At 35.1% G+C, this 23548-nt stretch overlaps 4 protein-coding genes across 6 annotated transcripts; 2 read left to right on the forward strand and 2 right to left on the reverse strand.

Annotated features, from left to right (window-relative positions):
* Positions 1–336: 336 nt before the first annotated feature.
* On the reverse strand, positions 337–1382 carry LOC127790882 (pistil-specific extensin-like protein). Its single transcript, XM_052320611.1, has 2 exons — positions 1146–1382; positions 337–829 (listed from the first exon to the last, which is right to left on the reverse strand). Exons 1-2 carry the CDS (start codon positions 1333–1335, stop codon positions 504–506), a joined length of 516 nt encoding a protein of 171 aa, XP_052176571.1. The 5' UTR covers positions 1336–1382; the 3' UTR covers positions 337–503.
* A 1152-nt stretch (positions 1383–2534) lies between these two features.
* On the forward strand, positions 2535–3635 carry LOC127790129 (protein PELOTA 1-like). The gene has a single exon (XM_052319419.1). The coding sequence runs from the start codon at positions 2535–2537 to the stop codon at positions 3633–3635; it is 1101 nt and encodes a 366-aa protein (XP_052175379.1).
* A 98-nt stretch (positions 3636–3733) lies between these two features.
* Positions 3734–9688, reverse strand: LOC127790755 (DEAD-box ATP-dependent RNA helicase 38). Its single transcript, XM_052320412.1, has 8 exons — positions 9240–9688; positions 8851–9144; positions 8262–8489; positions 7631–7696; positions 5424–5840; positions 5233–5344; positions 4295–4383; positions 3734–4097 (listed from the first exon to the last, which is right to left on the reverse strand). The coding sequence occupies exons 1-8, from the start codon at positions 9471–9473 to the stop codon at positions 4035–4037; spliced, it is 1503 nt and encodes a 500-aa protein (XP_052176372.1). The 5' UTR covers positions 9474–9688; the 3' UTR covers positions 3734–4034.
* A 4816-nt stretch (positions 9689–14504) lies between these two features.
* On the forward strand, positions 14505–21543 carry LOC127790134 (aspartic proteinase 36-like). Of its 3 annotated transcripts, none has more exons than XR_008020730.1 (10): positions 14505–15204; positions 15716–15845; positions 15951–16198; positions 16757–16984; positions 17883–18045; positions 18963–19036; positions 19150–19246; positions 19395–19571; positions 20706–20777; positions 20863–20939. XR_008020730.1 is itself a non-coding variant. In XM_052319425.1 (10 exons), the coding sequence occupies exons 1-10, from the start codon at positions 14957–14959 to the stop codon at positions 21033–21035; spliced, it is 1500 nt and encodes a 499-aa protein (XP_052175385.1). In that variant the 5' UTR covers positions 14509–14956; the 3' UTR covers positions 21036–21543. The 3 variants fall into 3 exon arrangements, 1 of the variants encoding a protein (XP_052175385.1); XR_008020731.1 differs by having other exon boundaries at positions 14506–15204; positions 19378–19461; XM_052319425.1 differs by having other exon boundaries at positions 14509–15204; positions 19395–19461; positions 20863–21543.
* Positions 21544–23548: the final 2005 nt, after the last annotated feature.

A 23548-nucleotide genomic window follows, 5' to 3' on the forward strand; every position in this document is an offset into this window, starting at 1 on the left:
ACAGAATTTAATTGCTTAACACTCATCAAAGAAGGACTAATTCAACAAAGAAGTCGTAACCACAAAGTTGGATTTCTACAAAAGAGAATCGTGAGGCTACCTCAAGACTTGTTGAGAATGCCACTCCAATTCTAAGTCAAACATAGATCGATAATAAATAGAACTTAATATGGTTGTAGAAAGTGATTGAAAAGGCATAATCTAAAGGAGAGATCCTATTCTATATATATATATATATATATATAGATTTTCCTAGGCGAAGGAAATGGACTCCAATTTTTGTGGGAAAAACAGAGGATGGATCGATTGAATCATGAAAGATGAATAAACAATAATTAGTTAACCAAGCAAAGACCATTTGCTTATTGAATGGAAGCCCATTTCATTTGAACAAACAAACAAGATCATCACCAATACCAAAACAACAATTGATTAAACCCAAAAAAATAAATCAAGAAAACTGGTTTTAATCTCAGTAATTTCTTTCTGATCTGTAGTTGTCATCATCGGAATCCCTGGTTGGTGTCTGGTTCTTCACACATGGGAGTTGTGTAGTAGAAGGGACCGAGCACGTGCTTGATCAGGTCCCGGTACACCACAGTGGGCCGCCGCAGCCAGACGCCGGAGCGGCCGCCGGCGAAGTCTGTGGGGATGTTGCAGACGGGGTCCGGCGAGGAGACCAGCCTCACCGAGCATTTCTTGAGGTCCAATGGCTTGCCATTGATGCTCTTTTTCAAACTCATCTCAAAGGCTTCGCCTTCATCTGTCTCGTCGCTTCCGTAATATGCAACTCTTCCCCCATCCATGCACGTGATGGAAACCATACAACCTGCATGCATCAATCATATACATATATACATACATTCATATATATAGACAATGAAGGAGGATGTCCTAGCTTGGAGTCTTTTGTGAGCTTTATTTCCTTTATGGTTTGGTTAGCGACTCGACATGAGATTACTATCACTCAAACATAATAGATAAATTGATATTATTATTATTAAAAATTGTAAAGAGATTGTTGGTCTTGAGTGCAAAAAGAAGAAAAGTTAATTAGCATCAATTTCATCCTATTAAAACTAACCTAATAGGTGGGGAGCAAGAGGCAGGATATATAATGATGTCAAGAGAGAGAGAAAGAGAACCTTTGATGGGTTTGGCACCATGGATCCATTCATTCCAGCCCTGGGTGCAGTCTTGACACAGAACTTTGCCACCCACATATACAGTTCCGGCAGCTTCCTCCTTCAACGCATCCGAGCCATTGATCCAACTACCCATCAAAACTATTGACCACGCTCCAACCATCATCAAATATGTTGTTAATGCACCCATCTCTCTCCCTCTCTCTCAAGTTGGCGATGACAAAGAACAAGTACTACATGCACACATACACACACATATATATATATAGTAGTCAATCAAATAAATAAAGAATGGAGGAGGGCTATGGGTGGAAGAGCACTAGTGAGTGACGTGCAAACCATTATATGTTAGGCCCTTTTAATTAATTTGAAGCGTCAATGGAAGCGGATGCTTTGATCAAGGAAAACAGTATTTTTAGTTCTATATATACAGTTTTATCGTGCTTCTCTATTATATATGTCTATGTAATCATTTAAACTTAACAATTCAATATCATTTCATAGTTAATAATAATTTTATACAGAATTTCTTTTCTTATATTAACTTAGCAACTAATCATTTCTTGTGTAGTTCTTAGTCTGGCTAAGTTTTTTTTTTCTTTTTTAAATTATTGAATTTTTATTTTAAAGGGTATTATTTATTTTATCATGTAATGATTATGTCTTGCTTATAAATATAACAAAGTCCATGAAACATATAAAAAATAATAATTCTCAGAGAGTTAACAACAACTAAATTGAACATATGATTTAATATATGTCTTGCTTATTATAGTTACCGAATTCACAACAGTTATTAAATAAGAATAAAGATTAAGTGATTAATAAATTCGAAATCTCTCTCTCTATATATATACCCTTTAGTAGTTTATTACTATAATAATAAGAAAGTAATATGTTCATGAATTTTGTAAAAGATAATGACATTTTATAAAATTTTATACTTAAAAATATAATATGTTCGTGAATTTTGTAAAAGATAATGACTTTTTATGGGATTTTATACTTTTAAGACATTAAAATAATACAGTGCTAGTATTTTTGTAATTATAGATATTTTCATTTATAACTACTAATAATAAATCACATCATTCTATATGTGTGTGTATATATATATATATATATAATTACGTTATTAATTTCTATTTGTATACAATTACCAACCCATCTGTGAAAGACCGCTCCTTGCGCTGAACCGCCCTCATATTGTGTTGGATTATGGGAACTAATAGTTTTAGATAAGGTTTTTGAGATTTAATTTCAGGTTGAACCCTAATTTAGAGTAGAACTAACAAAAAATCAACTCCATATATATATATATGTTCCTTTTGAACAAGAATTGATCCACCCACCCTAGAAAAAGTATCTTAAATTTTGTTTCACGCAAGGATGAAGATCTTGGAAAAGAAAATTTGGGTGAACCAGCCAGGTACATTGAAGATCATCCCAGAAGAACCAGATGACTTGTTCTTAGCCTACAGCCTCATCTCCATCGGCGACGTGATCACCACCCAGACCTCCCGGAAAGTTCACCAGAGCACCGTCTCCGGCAAGAACAAGAACCCATGTCGGGTCCATGTCAAGCTGGAGATCAGTGTGGCCGCCGTTGACTACAAGGGCTCGTCGGCGCTTCGGATCAGCGGCAAGAACCTGGCAGCAACCGAGCATGTCAATGCAGGGCTGTTCCATACCCTGGAATTGGATGTGAACAAGGAGTTCAGTTTGAGGAAGAAAGTGTGGGATGCTCAAGCAGTGAAGAAGCTGGAAGATTATAGCTCGTCCGGGTGTGATGATTTGGCTGTTCTTTTGATGGATGAGGGGCTGGCGAATCTGTTTTCAATTGGGAAATCTGGTTCCAAGTGTTGTGCAAAGGTTGAAGAAAGGCCAAGCCCTAAGACTGGGCTGGCCAAGTTTTTTGAGAGAGTGTTCTGGGCTCTCACAAGGCATGTTGATTTCAACACAGTTAGGTGCGTGGTGATTGCCAGCCCTGGAAGAACAAAGCAAGAGTTTCGGCAATACCTGGTTTCTGAGGCTCAGAGATTGAAGATGAAACAGATAGAGAAGAACAAATCACGCTTGGTTTTGGTGAACACAAGTTCTGGGAAGGAGAGCTCTTTGAAGGAGGTTCTGTGTGATCTCACAGTGATGCAATTCGTGAAACATACCAAGGCTGCCGTGGCTATGCGGGAGTTCACAGAGTTGTTGTCGACCGACTTGGACCGGGTTTGCTATGGGTTGAGGAGCGTTGAGGCTGCGGATGAGCTGAGGGCCATTGAAACCCTAATGATCACAAATGAGCTTTACAGAAGCGGAGAGACAGTGCTGAGGAAGAAGTGTGTTGGGTTGGTGGAGTCGGTGAAGGAAGCTGGAGGGAAGGCGGTGGTGTTTTCACGGGGGGAGGAGGAGGAGGAGGAGGAGCTGGCTAAGCTCACTGGTGTGGCTGCAATTCTCAGATTTCCATTGCCTGATCTTGATCAGATGGTTTTGTAATCAATTTTTTTTTTCTTTTCCTCTCAACACGCTGTTACTTACAACTTTATTAAATAGCAAAAACTACATTTGTCTTTCTTTAACATAAACACAACAAATACGCGGAAGCTATAAGAAAAACTTGGAACAAACAACCATTCAGCATGAAACTCGTGTATTCAACATCCACGTTGAAAGCCCCATCTCAACTTCCAAAACATGAAGGACCCCTAACAACTTAAAAGCGCCTCCAATAATAATCTTCGGCCAAAAATAGAATAGATTGTTGAGATGCCAAAGGCACTGGAGAAAAAAGATTATGCTCTGCTGTCTATTTCCAAGTGCCAAGAAATCATCTGTTGTTTCTCTTCAAGGTTCATGTATGAAAATGTAATGAGATCAGCCCATCATAGCAAGCATTTAAAGCAAACCAGCTTTCTTAAGAGCAGCCTCAAAGTCTTCGTTGCTTGTCCAGGAGGGTACCTGCACCCCAAGAAATAGATTAGAAATAGTGCCGTTGCCTGCATCTTTAGAAACGGGCATTTTCACTGTTACTGTCTCCTAAATCTTATATTTACAACACCAAAATTTCCCTACTACCACTGTTAGAAAAGAAACACCAAAAAGAAGAAACAGAACAAATAGCTCTCCGGAAGACATTCTTTGGATTTAACCTTTACCTCGGCTACTTCCATGTTAAAATGCCTCTCAATTTTAGCCATGATCATGCCATCCCCCCTATCATCACATAGCAAATTGAACACAGCTCCTGCAGGAATAAGTAAAAATCATTTACAATTAGCCACGAGGTGGACCCTCAAGCTCATCAAGAGTTAAAACAAACATAAAAACACAAACAACTCAATGCTTATTTAGCGAAAAAAAGAAGCCAATACTTGAGAAACATGGAAACCCTTATAGCTCAATGTAACTTGAGAACCATGCGGCTATGCCAATACAAGAGAGAATGCAGGCAGCCAGACAGATTGTCCAAGTCCGGAATTATATAGAGTCAGCAAAAAGAAAAGGTAACTAATCTTTGGACAAATATTCAGCACTGATGAAAATGAGAATCCAGAACACAACAGTCAATGTAAACAACAAAATACCAGAACTTATTAATGCAAGAGATGGACAAATAGATGTCACAATTCAACTCAACTAAGCATATTTCTAACCTTCTGAAGTTGGCAAAAAACAGGAAACCACTGTAAAGATACAAATGTCCAGCAAAATTCAGTCCTGAGACCTTCTACTTGTAGTCACAACTTGACTTCTGATTATTGATGCTGGTGCACAAAATTCACTCTCATTTACAAGTTTAAGTAGAAGAATGTATACTCAAAATTATAGAGGATCCAGTTCTACACTTCAAAGGTAAATAAATATCTAACAACATATCCAAAATCTCATTAACTAAGGTACAGGAATTGCAACAAAAAAAGTGTACTTGTTGCTAACTCAACAAGATCTATAATTGTGGTTTGACAACTTCTGAAGGGGAGGGGGGATGGAGAGATTCTCACCAACAAATAATTGTATTTCTTAGAATAAACACTTCGTGAACGAAATATAGATGCAATAGCAAATAAGACATCCAAAAATGAATAGAAATTACCCTTTCGTCCAAAGCGTCCTGCCCTCCCAACCCGATGCAAGTACACCTCACAATCAGGCTCTGACGGATTGCTATGCTTCACTGGAAGATCAAAATTGACCACCAAGTTAACCTACAAAAATAGACAACAATTAGGGCATAGGCATACCACTAGATAGAAAAAATAACAAATGAAGCTAAGAGTTACACACCAGTGATTGGTCAAAACCACGGGCCAGAACATCAGTTGATATGAGTACTTGAGTTAACCCATCTTTAAACTCCTTGACTATCTTGTCCCTGTCTTCTTGCTTTAGAGCACCTTGAATAGTTGTTACCTCATAGCCATAATCGGTAAGTGCTTTATGCAGCATGCCGGCACTGTTTCTTGTGCGAACAAAAATGATTGTCTGCCCTAACTTCTGTCCTACTTCAAAAATCTTGTCTTTGATAACCAGTATCTTTGCAAGCTCATCAGGACATCTCACCTTGTACTGCTTTACAGACTCCAAGGACAGTTCTTCTCTGTTCACAAACATTTGGTTGTAGTCACCTTTGAACAGATCTTTAACAATCTTCGACACGAAGGCCTTGACAGATTCATCAAAAGTGGCAGAAAAGAGAAGCACCTGGTTTCCAGCATATATTAAATGTCACATCCACATGCCCAATTTTGAAAATGCATAAGAATTCCGCAGATAAACCACTGAAACATACATTTCTGGGAGAGCGAAAAAAAGTATCCATGTGCATAAGACCAACTTTTAGAGCTCAACCAATGAATATCATCAAACAAATGACACAAACAATAAAAAAAATTGCTGCATTTCTTAGTTTCTTCTCTCTGTTCTTGTGAATGTCTCCCAGGATTTCTTTAGCAGCTAGGGTTCGAGGCAAGAGAGCATTCATCTTATTTCTTATTTATTTTGGTGATGAGATCAGTGTGTCTAACGTTGAAAAAGGTTGCCTGCAAATAGAGTCGCGCCAAATGGAACGCCTTGGTGACTCACCTCCTTTCTGCTGGTGATACCCTTCAGAGTTTCAACATGAGAATTCAGATACCTTCTTCTTTCTAATGATATCACCCTTATTGTTTTAAAACACATTTTGTATTTCACAACCGCTAAACTAATGAGATCATTCCAATTGGGGAATGTTGAGGTTAAGCCTTCTCCTTCAGGTTCAAGGTTTGCTCCTTTATTGTCACTTGTTTCAGGCCAACCCTTGGGCTCTACTTTCAAATTCAAAATGACTCAGAATAATGTCGTACAGAGATTTCAGCATTGCATTGTGAGAAACTGGCCTTGGTTACGTGTATCCTCTCAATTCTGTTTGATGTACTTTTCTGTCAATTTTTTATGATCCCATCTTCTATGGCCAACAAACTTAAGAAGATTTAGAGACACTTTCTTTAGAGAGCATTAGGGATGAGGTCAAGTTTGCACTAGTTGATAGGAACAGTGTGTTCACTCGTGATTTAGGAGAATTACACATTGGGAAGCTTGGGTTTTTTCAATAATGGTCCTTTTAGGCCGGTATTTTGGAAGACGCCATGATACCCAACTATGGTCATGAGTGAGGTAAGCAGCCTCCAGACAGAGTGTTACTGGTTTGCATAGGTTGTTGGAGGAGGATTATGAAGTTTTAGGACTGAGTCTTTTGTTTCACCTAGTACAGGAATCATAGTGGGATGTTTTTTTTTGGCAAATTGTTACCAATCTGTAATGGAAAAGGCAGCCTACTTCAGAAGGTGTTTCTCTTTATCCTTGGCATCATTTTAGCCCATGTGTTCAAAGTACAATCTTCAAGATTGGTTGGACAGATTTTATGCTTGGCCTACTCCGTAACCATCCAATGTTGACAGGGGGAGCACAAGTGGCTTTGACACCTAGTTGAGACTACAAAGACCCAAGTTGGAGATTGAGTGACCTGCACATTACTGTGTGTGTCTAGAACAATTCGTTTGTTTAGTTCCAACAATTTGAGATGGAAGAGGTAGATGTTGATTGCAAGGCACTTTGTATACAACTGATTACCGATTTTATTAACCACTTGGTCCTTCATTTTCTTTTGGGGATCAAAGCTAATGCATCCCACGACTGTTTCAACTGCCTAAGATTGACAGTAGTCATTTGAACAGTAAGCTCAAACTGTAGACTCAACAATCAAATTGTGGTTTCAATTAGAAAAACCACCCCAAGAAAAGTAATAATAATTGACATTAATGGTGCAATTTTGATTGCTAAACCCCCAACCCCAAAAAAAAAAAAATGTCTACATAAAGACAACAGAAGGGAAAAAAAATAAACCCTGTTGGACAGCACTCACCAGATAGAAACTCCCAATATAAAATAAGACATGCAAAGCAATCTTAGGTAAAGAAATATTATAAGCATATCAAACATAGAGCAAAACATACCTGGCAGTCTGGACTGCTTCGGACTATTCCCTTCATGATCCTCAGAGAATCATCTTTAAAGCCACTCTGCACCGAAAAAATCTCACATCATGTCATAAAATCGTTGAAATTATACTTGCATACTTTAATCCATCAAGGTAAAAGTACTATCAGCCAGGAACTATCAAGAGACTAGTAGGAGTGACCTTATTTGCATGACAATTCAATGCAGATTGACCAAGCCCAATTTGAGTGAGCTTACTGGAAGTTTTTTCTTGTATAATCAATGTCAATTGATGCAAGTTTACTCCACTTAGTTCTCTTGCAACCTTGCAATTTTTATTATAAATATAGTTCTAGCAATGCTAATGAACTGAGACAGTTAATGGCTTAGAGATTGAATAGATATCATCAGATACCATCAACAATCACCAGAGACAGTCAATGGGGCAGATATTCCTTAGCCAAAAGTTACGAGCAATTAACGGGAACACAAAGCTGCCATAAATGTTAAGTTGAGGGATCATTGTACAGGTACCAATAAAGTAGCCGGCAAGAAAATTTATACCTAAAACAAGATAAATATAGAAAAGGTGAATATTTTTGGGGATCTAAAGTATCTAAGTTGAAATAATCTCAAGACCTATAGTACCTCTGCCAACATGTGGTCAGCTTCATCAAAAACCAGAATCTTCAAAAAATTCATGCTCAATTTTTTTGCTGTCAGCCATTTATTGATTGTACCAGGTGTGCCAATCACTACTTGTGCTGTCATGGGTGGTCGCTTCTGAATTGGAATATAATTGGAGCTATCCATTGGCACAGCACATTCAGAAGTAATTCCGGTAAACTTCCCCATCTTCTTTAGAACTTCCATGTTCTGCACCATAGTACATTGATTACTATTAGTTAAATCCAATGAAATGCTTATGAATAATCCACTACCTAGTACCTACCACACCATACATCAAACTAAAATAACATGAATCCTTACCCATCGAAGAAATATATACTACTTCAACTGGCACCAAAAACATTCCAGTCTTGCCTTAGTGAAGTGAAACAGAAAACTCAAGAACAACTCACAGAACAATTTAACTGATAAACAATTATAAGAATATGAAAAACCATCTATATACAAATACAAACATTGTTAATCATTATTGGGTGCCACAGATCCAAGTTCCAAACATATTGTGGGATAAAAGCTACCCCCAACTGACACTAATGCACAAAGATACCTGAATCGCCAATTCTCGAGTGGGACAGATACAGAGCGCCTGAGGAGCATTGAGTTTCGGATCAATGCGACTCAACATGCCGAGCACGAAACAAGTGGTCTTCCCGGAACCATTGTGTGCTTGGGCAATCAGGTGCTTATAGGGCGGAGTCAGAATCATGGGCAGACTGACGGCCTGGATCTTACTAGGTCTCTCGAACTTCATTTCCGCATACAGTCCCTTCAACAGGTCCGGGGACAAGTTCAAGTCCTCGAACGTCTTCGCAGATGCATACAGCGTATCGCCCGCTGTGACCTGAACGCCAAATCAAAACCCTAACAACGTGAGATCAAAATCCTAGGCTCAAAGTCCGTAAGAGAGAGAGAGCGAGCGAGAGAGAGAGAGAGTACGGCTTTGATGTTGGAGTCTTCGGGGTCGTCGAGGAAGTCGTGCTTCTTCTTGGAGTCGTCGATGGCTAAAGAGTCGATTTTGAGGTCGGCGGAGGTTGAAGGAACATCTCGTTCTTCGGAGGCTTCTTCTTCCGCTTCGTCGCCCCATGATCGCTTGACCTCCGGCTTCGATGGGGCGGGGGCGGGGGCGGGGGCGGGGGCGGGGGCGGTGGTGGTGGTCTCGTTGTCGGCCATGGAAAAGGAAGAGGCGGCGATCGACAAAGAGTTGCTCTTCCAACGCTGTTAAAAGCAAGCAGTGAGGATAGTATCGGCGTAAGTTCACAGCTAATTGCACCTCCACCGCCTCGATTAGCAGTAGCTACTATAGATTGAGCGCCGCCTTCGATTTGCCGATCCCGTGTTTGTGAAATTGTCTCAAAAGACAAACTTGGAAATAAAGGAATTCATGGCGGTGTTTGGAAGTCGGGCTATATATTGCCATGATATTTTTTTTCCTTTAATATCCATATGTAAATAAAAAATATAGTATTTCTAATAATACTTTCTGTATACATAATTTAGTTTTTATTTTTTAGATTAATCTTTAAAAAGGATGAATTTTGTCATAATATTAGTGTTATCTTTATTTGATCACAACTTAATGGTCATTAGCTTTGTATATTAAAGTTATCTCTAGTTATCATTTCTCTCACCAAGTCAAATTTTTAGCAAGAGAGACAATCGCTATTTGTTTCAACGCACTATCCTATATCACTCGTCATCTCTCGACTAGCCCGATGTCCACAGCGTCTATCACCATCCATTCCCACAATAGTCACCACCAAATGAGAGGCATCACCATCGTTGTCAAAGCATGTTGCAACCAATTTTTTATCGACCGGAGACATCGCTATCACACACGACCAGAAAAGACCTTTCACGAGTTGCCATCACCCACAATCGAATAAGACAAAGAGTCATGATCGCCCACGTCCAAAGAAGACAAAGCGTCGCCATTGCCCAAGGCCGAATAACACAAATAAACACAATAGGCTTTTGATTTTTGTAATTAGGGTTCCCAATTTCAATTGTGGTTGTTAGATAAATTCGGTCAGTCACAACGAAGATTGGATGAAAATAGAGTTTTCGATCGCCCACAATGACGATTGGATTATGGTTGGGTCTCAGTCATGTTTTCCAATTTCATATGTGTTTGTGTTTTTTTTTTTTTTTTGTGTGTTTTTTAGCATATTTGGGCTATTAATGTATTGTGTTTGTGTTTTTTGAATTGATTTGAGTATTAATTTATCATATTTGGGCAAATAAATAAATGAAATAGGAATACAAATAGAGAGTGAAATATGTAACGTGGTTGGAGTAAATATAGTTTTTTGAAATAAAATAATAATAAAAAATAAATTATTTATAATATAATAGAGACAAAAATAAGGAGTGTGATTTGAGATAATTCAAATGACAATAACCCTTGGGATGACATTCCCTTGCAGACGCCTTGCCATCGTACTTTTTTAGTGACGAGGAGGTAAACTCGAGTATTATTGTCCAAATGACAATAACCCTTAAATTTTATACATGCATAATAAGGAGAATTAAATTTTTAAACAGTTAACTAATTTAGTTTTATTTAGCCACTTTAATTAAACTAAGCATCATTATGCACTTCTCTTAAGAAAATATAATGTAAAATACGATAAATTTATCTTTAATAAATTATATAAAATTAAATCTTCTCAAGATGTTTAATATGAATATGTATAATTATTTATAACTGGAAAAAAAAAATGATTCTTGTGAAGGTTCAGACACAATGTTGGGTTTAGTTTGGTCCGCAAGAAAGTTTCGTGCACTACCATGTTGGTTTAGTTTTGATAATTTAGTTTTGGTTTGGAATAGTTGGGTTTTTAATAATTTATTTTTCATCTTATAAGTAAGAATAAATTATATATATTTTAATATATTTTAAAAAATTTAACAAATAATTTAATAAAAATCTTGAAATACTTCACAAATTTATATTAATCATTGCATATACGAGTTTGAAAAGCATTCTAACCTTATATTAATATAATTTTATTTTACTCATTTTAACAAACGCTATCTAAATAAGGTTTGTTAATCAATATATAAACTGAAAAATGTGGGATATAAAAATTATTTCAGACAAAAGTGTTTTTCATTGTATTTGTTAAATTTATCTGGTAACTAACTGAAAAGAAGTCACGTGATTTTTTATCTATAATTATTTAAATAAATTTATCTCTCTCCCTCCAGATAGATTTATCTAGAACTTCACAGATAAGAAAAAATGACTCATATGCCCCCTATATATTTTAAAAAATTTAACAAATAGTCTGATAAAAATCTTGAAATACTTCACAATCTTATCTTGACCATTATATATTTTTGGTTCGGAAAACATTTCAACCTTATCTTTATATAACTTTATTTTGCTCATTTAACAAATGCTACCTTTAAAAAATAAAAAAATTAGTATTTGATGTATAAAATATCAATAGTTGGTGTTTTAATTATTAAAAATTATTACTTTAAATTCTTATTGTGACTTAACATTAGCACATTTATGAATACACCCGTTTTTGCTAGTGATACACCACGTAAATTATTAGTTGGTAGTATTTGAATATAGTAATTAGTTTGGAGTTCTCCCTCAATAATTAAAAAATATGATATTTAATCCTTAATATACAAAAATATTAAGATTTTGTATTTCAACTATTAAAAATTATCATTTTAAGTTTTTATCATGACTATAAGTAAACAGAGTAGTTATTTATACCATGTAAAATATATACATAGAAAAGAGAAAATGCCACGTCATAAAAAGAAAAAGAGAAAATGCCACATCATAAAAAGATCACGTCAACGAAACATGTCAGATTAAAATTTATGTTGATGGAAAAAATACCAAATTATCCATAGCTTAAATAATCCTTATTTTTTGAACTTGATTCTATTGCTCTCTCATTCTCTTGTTTATATCTTATATTGTGTATCAAGATAATGACTTAAAATTAATAATTTTTAATAGTTAAAACACAGAATCTTGATGTTTTTGTACATTAAAATTAAATATTACATTTTTTAATTGTTGGGTGTGCACAATGAACCAATTAACCTATTCAAATACTGTCAATTAGTCATTTACATAACATGTCACTTACAAAAATAGACACGTTCATACATACGCTAATATTCCGTCACGATAAGTATATCAAAGATTTATTGTCATATTTTTTAATTATCAAGTGGATGTATTATACATTAATTCTTTTTAATAATATCTATATATTACAAGAATGAACAAATGTCATTAAAAAAAAAAAAGATTACACACTTCTAATGGACAACAAGTAACATTTTTGTTTATTTTATTTTTTAATTAAGGTTGCTGGTTTTGGCTTTCTTGCACGCTTTTCGTTTCTTAATTCAGCCACCTTCCACGGCTTCAAGTCCTCAGCTTGTATGTGTGTGTATATATCTAATAATTCTTTTAAGGATAATAATTAATATGTAATAAATTTATTTTATTTAAAAATACACAATTAATTAATATAATTTATTTTTAAATAATATATATTTATTACCTAGATTACATGGAAACAAAAATAAAAAATGAATACAATACGAAATGAAAATAAAAAAATGTTATTTTTTAAGAAGGTAAAAAACAAAAACATAAAGAAAACAAGTAAATAAAAAAAATGAATCTTTTTGTAAATATAATTTTTAATATAAATATAGTTATTTAATTTAAAAATAAATATAAATTTCATAATATATTCAAACAAATTATAGAAAGAATTAAAAATTTTGATTCAGAGATAAAAAAAATTTTATCTCTATGGATCGATATTTTTCTAATATTATGAAATGGCCACAAAAATTTTTTAAAATTACAAAAGTGGCCTGAAAATGTTTCTTGATGTTTCAAAAATAAAAATATTTTAAAAACGTCAAAATGATACCCCTAAAATTTTTGTGTGTATATTAATTTATTACATTTTATTTTTAACACACAAGCAATCTTATTAGCTAAAATAATAAAAATATTATTTTAAATCATTTAAAAAAAGTATGAAAATTTGATAATAAGGAAAAATATGTAAATATTAAAAAGATTTCATTTCTTTAAACAAAGTTCCTATATTCAGATAAAAAAACAAAATTATATATTTAGAGAACAAAATAAAAATATTTAGAAATACATGTGGGAAGAAGGACCATATCCTTCCACCCACAACTCCCTAAGGCCTGTTTGGAAGGTAACTAAAATTTAGAATGCACAGAAACCTTTTTGGAAGTGTTGTTTTAGTATTTTCGAAACTTTTCCTTAAACACTAAAAAATGTTTTTGGATAATTTTTAAAACTTTTCATAGTTATTTCATAATATTAAAAAAATATCAAAAATAAGTTTTCGATTTGAAAACTCATTTTCATTCACAAATATAAATGATTTTTTTTTCTCTTTAACTCAAAATTCTTAATTTTTTTTAGATATATTATAGAATTTATGTTTATTTTTAAATTAAATAATTATTTTCTTTATATTAAAAATTTTATTTTTTTATTTACATGTATTTGTTTCTTACTTTTTTTTAAAAATGACATTTCTCTATTTTTATTTTTCATTGTATTCATTCTTTATCTTCACTTCGATACAATTTAGACTAAAACTCTCCTCATTATAACTAAGAAAAAGAGCCATGTAACCCCCCTAGGCATAATTGAGTGAGAAAGGGACAGACTGAAAGCTTGTTTAGAGACTCTCAGTGTGGGTTCAATTTTTGGGAAAAACATAATATTTTTTTCTGGAAAAAACCTTGAGAGTGGTATTAGTGGTACAAAGACTTACCATCACCCTAGTCACTCGGACACATTTCTCGATTTACCTCTTCAATGTAGTTTTAGGAATAGGGTAGTTTAGGACGTCAGTAATGATGTGTAATTCCAAAAAAGAAAAAGAATCATGTAATATATATATATATATATAGTGTATTATTTAATTGTTATGTAGAATTTTTTCCACGTCATTTATATTATACATCATATTTTTACGTTATTTTTAGATAAAAATAATAAAAAAAGCATCCAAACGATAAAAAAGTTGGTGGTGGCTGTGGTGGTGACAGCCAGCTGAGTCACATTTACGTACTTATCTTATATTCATATTTTTAATAAATATAAATATATATAATACATAAAATGTGGGGGAAAAAAAAAATGGTGTTTACGTTTAAGCCAAAGGCATGGAGATGGAGGATGGAAAGCGTGAAACATTGTGATGAATGGGATATACACGTAAAAACAACTGGGTTTAACAATACAGAAATAGGAAAGGGCATCAATGGCGGCGAAGCCTCCAATCTGCGGCTTCACTCTCACACTTTTGACGAGGCTTGCCCATTTCCACAAAGTACAATCAAAGCCTAACTCAGAGGTGACTCGATTTGAAAAGGTTGTTTAATGCAATCTTGCCGATGATTCTTCTTCATCGTGCTGTCTGTCTGAGTGCGAGTCCAGCTCAGCCGCCTCAGTAGTAGTTAAACACTAATCTCTTTCTTTCTTTATCGTTAATCCAAATCCAAAGTCTGAAACGACACAAGACCATCCCTTAATCAAATATATATATATATATATATGTTCTCTCAATCGCCACAATTCTGGCTCTCTGATTCTCATCATATATCGTTACATAATGCGGGCGATATCTGAGGCGGGGATTTTGGTGGTGTGGTTCTTCGCCGCTGCAACGGTGGTGGGGCGTTGCGGCGGGCTTTCGGCGGGCGTTCTGACGCTGGAGAGGGCTTTTCCGGCGAACCAGAGGGTGGAGCTGGAGGAGCTCCGAGCTCGGGACCGCGCAAGGCATGCCCGAATCTTGCAAGGGGTTGTCGGCGGCGCTGTCAATTTCGCCGTCTCCGGTACCTCTGATCCCTACCTACTCGGGTAGTGCTATCAAAAGCCACAAAAACCCTTCTCCGTCTATGTTTTGGCAGTTCATAGTTTGTTTAATGTTTTATGGATCAGTTATGTGTGATTTTACTGCTGTAGATGTAGAATTAGGTATTAATATGTTTGTGTAGCATGATCTTGGCCTAGCTGGATGTTCTCTAATCTTATTAAATTGAAAGTTCATTTTTCTAAAATTTGGAATTTTTGCTGTTTTCTTGTTTTTGATCGTCATTTTTTATGATGGGTCCATGAATTTCATGGGTTTCCCTTGTTCTTATTTCTTCTATTTTCCTGTCATTCTAGTTTTTGTTCAGGATGCAAACTTTACTGTGTGAAACCTGATTAGTATATTGATATAATGGCATTGACTTAAGTTTACTCTATTATTCAACTTGGTGTATCAGTTTTATTTTTTATATTCTTTTGGTTATCTCAAACTTCAAATTTGTGGATCTATTCATATTGCCTTGACTACGTTGTCATTTTCTGGTTTCATTTGCTGTAGCCTTTATTATACAAAAATTAAGTTGGGCTCTCCCCCAAAGGAATTCAATGTGCAGATTGACACCGGAAGCGATACCTTATGGGTTAACTGCAACACCTGTGCTGACTGCCCCCGCTCAAGTGGACTTGGTGTAAGTATTTGGTTTGCTAAATATATTTTGTCCCTTCAATTTATTCAGTCGTTAGAGTAAATATGTCTACTTAATGATACATATGCTATTTTTTTTGCTTGACAGATTGAGCTTAATTTCTTTGATGCTGCCAGCTCAACGACTGCTTCTTCAGTTTCGTGTTCAGATCCATTATGCACTTCTGTAGTTCAGACTACAGCTGCAGAATGTTCTCAGAGTAACCAATGTGGTTATTCGTTTCAGTATGGAGATGGAAGTGGAACATCTGGCTTTTATCTATCTGATTTGCTATATTTTGACACAATCATGGCAACTTCTTCGGTTGCCAACTCTTCTTCTACAATTGTCTTTGGGTAAGCTTTTATGGCTTTGTCTAGATGGTATGGTGTGTCAATAAGCATTATTGAGAATGTCCCGTCAGATGGAGAGAGCAGATGGTCAATAGCCTCCCTCCAATTGGGGGAACAATGACTATACATGGTTATGATTAGCATAACTAAGCCTTCTTTTTTTTAATTTGTGAAAAAGAAGTAAACAAATATGATTGCTCACCATGAGTTTGCCAATCCCCCAATGAAAAGGAATTAAGTTGTTACTGATATTTGTTCTCTTAGTATATTCTACATTTTTATGCTGATTGCAGAAAGAGGATTGAGATTTTAAATTTTAAACCTGAATGAGAAGTAAGATTATTAATGTTAATTGGATAAAGAAGGATCAAGGAAGTAATGAACTTAGTAGAATATCCTTTATCTGCGATATGTCCACAAAATGTCAGCAGATGTATTTAGATCTAAACAATTATTCATCACTTTTCTACTGTGTTTTTTAAAGTTCAATATGGATATTATCTTTGGTTTTGTATGTCGGAACATAAACTTTTGGATGGCTGTGCTGGAATTTGTAAGCAGGTGTAGCACCTTTCTGTCTGGGGACTTAACTAAGACAGATAAAGCAATTGATGGGATTTTTGGGTTTGGACAACAGGATCTGTCTGTCATATCACAGTTGGCGTCAAGGAGAATTACCCCCAAGGTGTTCTCCCACTGCTTGAAAGGAGAGGGCAAAGGTGGTGGCAAACTAGTTCTTGGTGAGATTCAGAATCCAGGCATGGTCTACAGTCCTCTTGTGCCATCACAGTAAGTATTCTTGTTTTCACAATTTCACTATGGAGAACCGTCTTCTTTAATGCTAGTTTTTCGATTACGGATATTATCTTAATATGGCAGTGGGCAATCAGAAAATCCCATACACTAACATTTTGATATACTTGAAATGTAGCTTATGCATGTAACATTTATTTTCTAATTCAATTACCTGTTTCATTTAAGTATACAATGCTTCTTGGTTCAGTTTATACCTCTTGCAGACCTTAGCAATGCAATTCCAATAGGACAAGTTGGTTAATCTAATTTATAACATACACGTGCAGGTCATGGTTGGGTTAGTGAAGATGTCTTGCAGACATTCAGTACTCATTATTAAAACTGTCCCATGCTTGGTTTAGATGACAACTGCAAAATTCTTTTAAAATTTACGGTTATTTTTCTATCTATTCTATGCAGTGCTTATAGAGTTTACATAATGTGATTTTCATTTATTCTCTTTCCTGCATTTTTTTTTTTTAATTCTAGGCATGCTTATTGGCTTTCTTTTAACTGTGTTCACCACCTTGACCTAGATTTAGTTCCTAAACATCTTACTTTGTCATATGATGTTGTAAATGGATCCCATCCAAACATTTGGGGTACTTACATCAAGTACCAAACACCTGGCTGAGGGTATATAAGATGTATGTTTGAAATGTGTAGTTGGAAATTTATCCATTCAGTTTACCATTTAACTATGCAATAAACTCAAATGGTATGCATGCAATTCTATGTGGCACCTTGTAAACTCAACTTTAACCTACAAAACAAAAATGAGCATGTTAAGAAATGTGAATATTTTTCCATTTCAGTGTCCGCGGATAAGTGAAATAGACGAATTAACATTTTACTGGATGTTTAATTTTCTTTTTCCCCAAAAAACTTTTAGGCCTCATTATAACTTGTACCTGCAAAGCATTGCTGTCAATGGGCAATTATTGCCTATTGATCCAGCCGCATTCACAACATCAATTAACCAAGGAACCATTGTTGATTCTGGAACAACTTTGGCATACCTGGTGGAAGATGCTTATGATCCTTTTGTCAGTGCTGTAAGTTTGTTTTTCTCCTTTTCTTCTCTTTGTTTTTCTTTTAACCTATATTTATATAGACGGGACAGAATTAAGGGAAACCAGTGGCATATGCTATGAAATTGAACCAAATTATGAAGATCCAATTTACTGCACCTTTCATCCAAGGTACTTTGGGGATTTTTTTTTTTGCATCCAGCGTAGGCCCCGCCGGGGGGGGGGGGGCGTTGATGCAGTATGGGAGGAAGTATCAACAAAAACAGTAAAAAAATTGGGCGAAAACAATGTAAGATCAATTTTGGAACAAAGATCTTAAAATAAGGTTTAAGAAATTCCCAAAGTTGAAATAGAATAAAATGGCTGCCTACAAAATCTCTTAAAAGACTATTTATAGTAGGTTACTAATCCTTGTTCACATAGGAATCCCAGTCCTTGATCACAAGGAATCCATCTAATTGAAGGAAATCTATCTGTTTTTTTAACAGTCACATGCTAGTCATATGACTACTTAAATAAAAAAGTATTTAAAACCTAATAACTTAAATACAAGCATAATTAAATGAATAAAAATAAAATAAAAACACTAATAACTAAAAAATTGCTCCTCATCTAGTACTTATCTAGTACTTATTTACTTCTGCTTCCTCATCTAGCTATTATTCCCATGAGTGCCAAGCAGTTGGCATGGTGGTTGTTTCTGCAAGAGTATCATTAAAAGCAATGCAAGTCTCATCATCCATTTTTTATTGATGTCATCAGCTTCAACATTGAAATGGCTCTTAGCAAGCATTGGATGAAATGATTGTATTGGCTGTGAGATAAACTAGTGGATAAAAAAAGCTTTAAAAAAAGTGATGGGTTGCAAATTTTATGTTTGGAAGTACCAAGACATTTAATATTGATTGCCAAACTAGTCTGGAACTTACTTGACCATGCAGATCACTGCAGCTGTTTCACAATCTGCAACACCCGTCAGTTCAAAAGGACACCAGTGTTATCAAGTGACCTCCAGGTTCATCCTTCAGATGATTTATCAGATCATTTTTTGGAATGACTTTAACAAGAATAATTATTACTGAATGATTGTTTAGACACCTGAAGGGTCCATATTTGTTTTGTGTGCAGTGTAACTGAGGTATTTCCTCTAGTTTCTTTAAACTTTGCTGGTGGTGCACCCATGGTTTTAAGACCAGAGGACTACCTTGTTGATTTTGGTTTTATTGTGAGTTCTCAAATATCACTTCATCTTCATCACTTTTCTCCACATCCTCTGAAATGGACATGACTAGTTTTTTTTCCCTCTTTTGGAATAATGGTTAAATGTACCAAGCTTGATATTTAATTTACTACCAGACAATTCATTATGACAGGATGGTGCTGTAACATGGTGCATTGGCTTTCAGAAAGTTCAGGATCTGGGGGTAACTATTTTAGGAGGTGGGTTCGAGGACTATATATATATAAATCAATGGACAAATATGTTGGAGTGGTATAAGCATATGACAATTTGCTTCACCCATCCACTGCCTCATCTTTGTATTTAGCAGGTTTTTATTCACTCCATACAATTGCAAAGTTATTTCTGCCTTAAAAGATTTGCCATATGAGCAAATGGATGACAATTGATGAGCTGTTCTAAATGCCACTGAAAATTTTGTCAAATTGGATCTGGATTGCAACTAGTTACTGCTGCTCATATAGGATTGTTGATTTTCAGTGAAATTGTTCCATAATTAGTTCCTTCTTTCTTTCTTTCTTTCACTTGTGAGTGTGGCTGGATGTGAATTCATATAATATTCCTAAACTTTTTTGTACAAATATTTATTTTCTGTGCACATTCCATGATTGTTAATACTGTAGAAATAACAAAGCACGTGAGCTTGTTAGAATACAAGTTGATTCTTTTAGTAGATTTGTGACATCACTTATCAGTATCCCTATCTGGCATGACAACTACATAAAGTGACACCTTACCCTGCCATGTGGCACCACTAGACTGATGATAACTTGCCTGAGAAAACTGTGAGCCAGACTCACAGCATGGCTTGTGAGCTATTCACCTTTGCTTTCTTGAGCCTCTCCTGGAGATCAATGCCATCGAACAGAATTCTTACCTGCTCCCTCCAACTTGGAAGTGTTGTCTGTCCAAACTGGGGACTCCATAGGTTATAGGTGGTGTGGGTTTTGAAATAGCTAGCTGTTGTAGGTTGCTTTTGCTTGGGGGCAAGTCAGGCCTATTCTCGATGACGCGGTAAGTTACTTGTGGAGCCTTACCTCCTTCATGTAAAGCATTCAAACTACCATTAACATGCCTCTTAGAGGAACAAGGTCTTGCAACACCACAGGACATCACCCGAAAGTGTGATTATTTTTTTAGTAGTTTATATTTTTTATACTTATAAAAGTTTATACTCTTTATTTTATTTATATGCGCTTAACTTCACTTAAGCATGCTCTTCGCTTTGCATCAAGCACCATAGATCTTCTGCACTTAGCACTTTTCAAAACACCGTGCTAGACTATTGAAGTAAGATTGGGTTGTGACAAGCATGTAATTTGTGATTTAATTTTTACCAATTTTATCTCAAAATTTATTAGTTATGAAAGCATTCAGATTATTAAGCTGCCTCGCTTTCCTGTTACATTGAGACTTAACAAAGTTGCTTCAATTCGTTGTGCAGATCTTGTTCTTAAAAATAAGATCTTTGTTTATGACTTGGCTCGGAAACGGCTTGGGTGGGCTGATTATGATTGTAAGTCCATCAAATCACTCCCTTTTTAAGGATGAACTCTCAGCTGCAACACCAGTCATTTTTTAATTTGTGTTTGCGTTTTCAGGTTCATTGCCTGTGAATGTCTCCACAACTACTGGAATGGATGAGTTCGTCAGCACCGGGCAGCTGAGTGTGAGCAGCTCGTCAAGAAACACACTTTTCAAGTTGATATCTGCCAGCATTACTCTCCCCTTGCATATAATTTTGTTCATGGCGTTTGTCTTAATAGTGACTTGAATCCCCTCCTATGGATCTCTCATTCATTCTTTGCTTGGTATCTATTGGTTTCATTGATTCTTTCTCTAGCAGCCAGCAGGGTGTGGTAGTTTTCTAGTGCCTACAACTACCAAGGTGCGATCGCTATCCTGCTCTTTTCCCGACCTCATTTCTGGGTAGCAGCGAATGGTGCCCTGCCATTTGCTAGCCCTAGCGTTATAAACAATCTCCACACTCCATTGTCTCGTCTCCAATGGAAGTTCAAAATGACAGCTGTTTGCAGTGGCTGCCTGCAAGTGCAAGAATGAGGTCAATTTTTGTCCTGTTTTGTGTATGTTTCTATTGTGCATTAGTTTCATTTCTCTCTGTCTTACTTCTTGTGGCTGAAAATAACCCTTAATTAGTTCACTAACTCTATTGTATGTATGTAGACTTAAAAGATTCATCCATCACTTACTCTACTGTAGTTGTTTAAGTTCCATGTGGATGTTATGTTATATATCTTTGGTTTTGTATGTTTGAACATAAACTTTTGGATGGCTTTGCTGGATTTGCAAGCATGCGTAAACCAATTCATGGGATTTTCTGGTTTGTGAACCAAATCACATGTTTTTTTTTTTTTTTTTTTTTTTTTTGGGGGGGGGGGGGGGGCGGGCTAAGGGCACGTGGGTTTATATGTAACATTTTTGTTTGTAGTATTTGAGAAGCTTAGGGTCTGTTCTCTTTGTCGTTTTCGGACCGTTTTCTGTTTTTAGTTTTTCAAAACACTCAAAACGCGTTTACTTACTCATTTTCAAAAATGCATTTTTCGAAACACCAAAAAACTTTACACACAAAATCGAAAACGCCAAAAATACGTTTTGGCCGTTTTCAGCCAAAACCACGGTGCCAAACCCAAAACATAGAAAACGCCTCCCTCTGCCCTTATGTATTCTCTTCTCTCTCTCTTCTGTATTATCTTCACTCTTCTCTTTCTCCTTTGTGAAACACCATCGTCGACCAAGATTAGCTTTTCGGATCGCCGCCGTTCGTTTTCTTCTAGCCACCATCACCTCAGATCGACCCTCTCCGACGGCTGTCGTTCGCCCTCTAGCCACGGTCGCCGTTTGCCCTTAGCCACCGCTACCGTTCGTCCTCAGCCATAGCTGTTATTCGTCCTCCAACCATCGTCTCTTCCAGCAACTCAGATTGGCCCAGATTCATGGCTTTCTCCAGCCAGATCTGCCGCCTCCTCTTCTCTTCATCTTCTGCTCTTTCTCTTTAGGTTTAAGAGATAGAGCAGATGAAGCAGTTGCGATTGCATCATCGCCTCTAGCATCATCGCCTCATTCAATGTTTTTTAAAATTATTTAAAAATTAAAAATACAGTGTTACAAAAATATACTTTATCATCTTTATATTTGTTTTAATTTTTTAAATAATAATAATAATTAATTTTATTTTTCTTTTAATTTAAATAGCCATTAAATGTTGAAGTAGTTTATTATTATTAAGATAGATTCTTAGACATTATCAATAACAAGTAGATACACACTACACACAAATAAAATAAATAAAAATTGGGTTAAGTAGACAATATTTTGTGAATAAAATAATTTTTTTTAAAATTTGAAAATAAATGCGTTTTTAATTTTCAATTTTGAGAAATACTTTCTCAAAATGACAAAGAGAATGTATTTTCAGAAATCTCAAAACAAACACTTAAAACACAAAACGCAAAATGAATTCAAAACTCAAAACTCAAAAATAAAACACAAAGATAACATCACCTTATTTTCTCTTTTATACTTCTTGTCTCATTAGTTATTATTGTTTGAGTGGGGGGATTATTTGTGAATATCTTTAGAAAAAGTAGTTTTGCCCTTGTTTAGTTGTAGATAATGTTTTTTTTGAAGAATATCTTTCAATGCTTTTTATTTATAATATAAAGTTAAAAAATTAAAAATTTTGAGCTTTTATATTCTAATTCTAGATTTAATAAAAAATTAAATAATATTCTCGACAACTATATACAGCTACAGGGCTTTAGATTAGAGTTGTGGGGTTTCCAAATTACTGCAATCTGTAATTAGACTGTAATACAACAGTATATAGACTTAATCAATACAGCAAAACTAAATCAATTTTGAGGGTATAGCAATATGAATTAAGACTCAAATGCATAAAATTTTGCATCAGAGAATAAGTTTTAAGAAAAATCACATAAAAAAATTATTTTGGGTGCTTGGCTTGCATTTTGAAAACTTTCAAAAACAAAATTAAATCTACCGCAAAGATATACAAGTGCAAATTTAGCATTTTTATATAAAATAAATATATTTGCCCAAACAATACATCTTTTACATATTGTTTGAAAAAATAGTTTTCCTTAGAGCATTTCGTCAAATTTTTTAGTATATGAAAAAAAATCATTTTATGTGAAAATATTTGTTAATCTTATTATTAGCTCAAATATTTAAGTAAATTACCATTACATTTTTAGTACTTCAACCCATTAAAAATTGGATGTGACAGATTAAGATAATTTGATCTTA

Source organism: Diospyros lotus, chromosome 14 (genome assembly GCF_014633365.1).
Source record: "Diospyros lotus cultivar Yz01 chromosome 14, ASM1463336v1, whole genome shotgun sequence".
In the NCBI taxonomy this organism is placed as follows: domain Eukaryota; kingdom Viridiplantae; phylum Streptophyta; class Magnoliopsida; order Ericales; family Ebenaceae; genus Diospyros; species Diospyros lotus.

What these genes read in the sequence shown, in the direction of transcription:
- LOC127790882 (XM_052320611.1), bottom strand. Translation starts at nt 1,335, where the DNA reads ATGGGTGCATTAACAACATATTTGATGATGGTTGGAGCGTGGTCAATA. An exon ending in TGGTGCCAAACCCATCAAAG is followed by an intron (nt 830 to 1,145) that starts GTTCTCTTTCTC and finishes TGATGCATGCAG; the next exon opens with GTTGTATGGTTTCCATCACG.
- LOC127790129 (XM_052319419.1), top strand. Translation starts at nt 2,535, where the DNA reads ATGAAGATCTTGGAAAAGAAAATTTGGGTGAACCAGCCAGGTACATTG.
- LOC127790755 (XM_052320412.1), bottom strand. Translation starts at nt 9,473, where the DNA reads ATGGCCGACAACGAGACCACCACCACCGCCCCCGCCCCCGCCCCCGCC. An exon ending in AAGACTCCAACATCAAAGCC is followed by an intron (nt 9,145 to 9,239) that starts GTACTCTCTCTC and finishes TTTGGCGTTCAG; the next exon opens with GTCACAGCGGGCGATACGCT. An exon ending in GTGGTTTTGACCAATCACTG is followed by an intron (nt 5,345 to 5,423) that starts GTGTGTAACTCT and finishes CTATTTTTGTAG; the next exon opens with GTTAACTTGGTGGTCAATTT.
- LOC127790134 (XM_052319425.1), top strand. Translation starts at nt 14,957, where the DNA reads ATGCGGGCGATATCTGAGGCGGGGATTTTGGTGGTGTGGTTCTTCGCC. An exon ending in TCTGATCCCTACCTACTCGG is followed by an intron (nt 15,205 to 15,715) that starts GTAGTGCTATCA and finishes CATTTGCTGTAG; the next exon opens with CCTTTATTATACAAAAATTA. An exon ending in TGGGTGGGCTGATTATGATT is followed by an intron (nt 20,778 to 20,862) that starts GTAAGTCCATCA and finishes TTGCGTTTTCAG; the next exon opens with GTTCATTGCCTGTGAATGTC.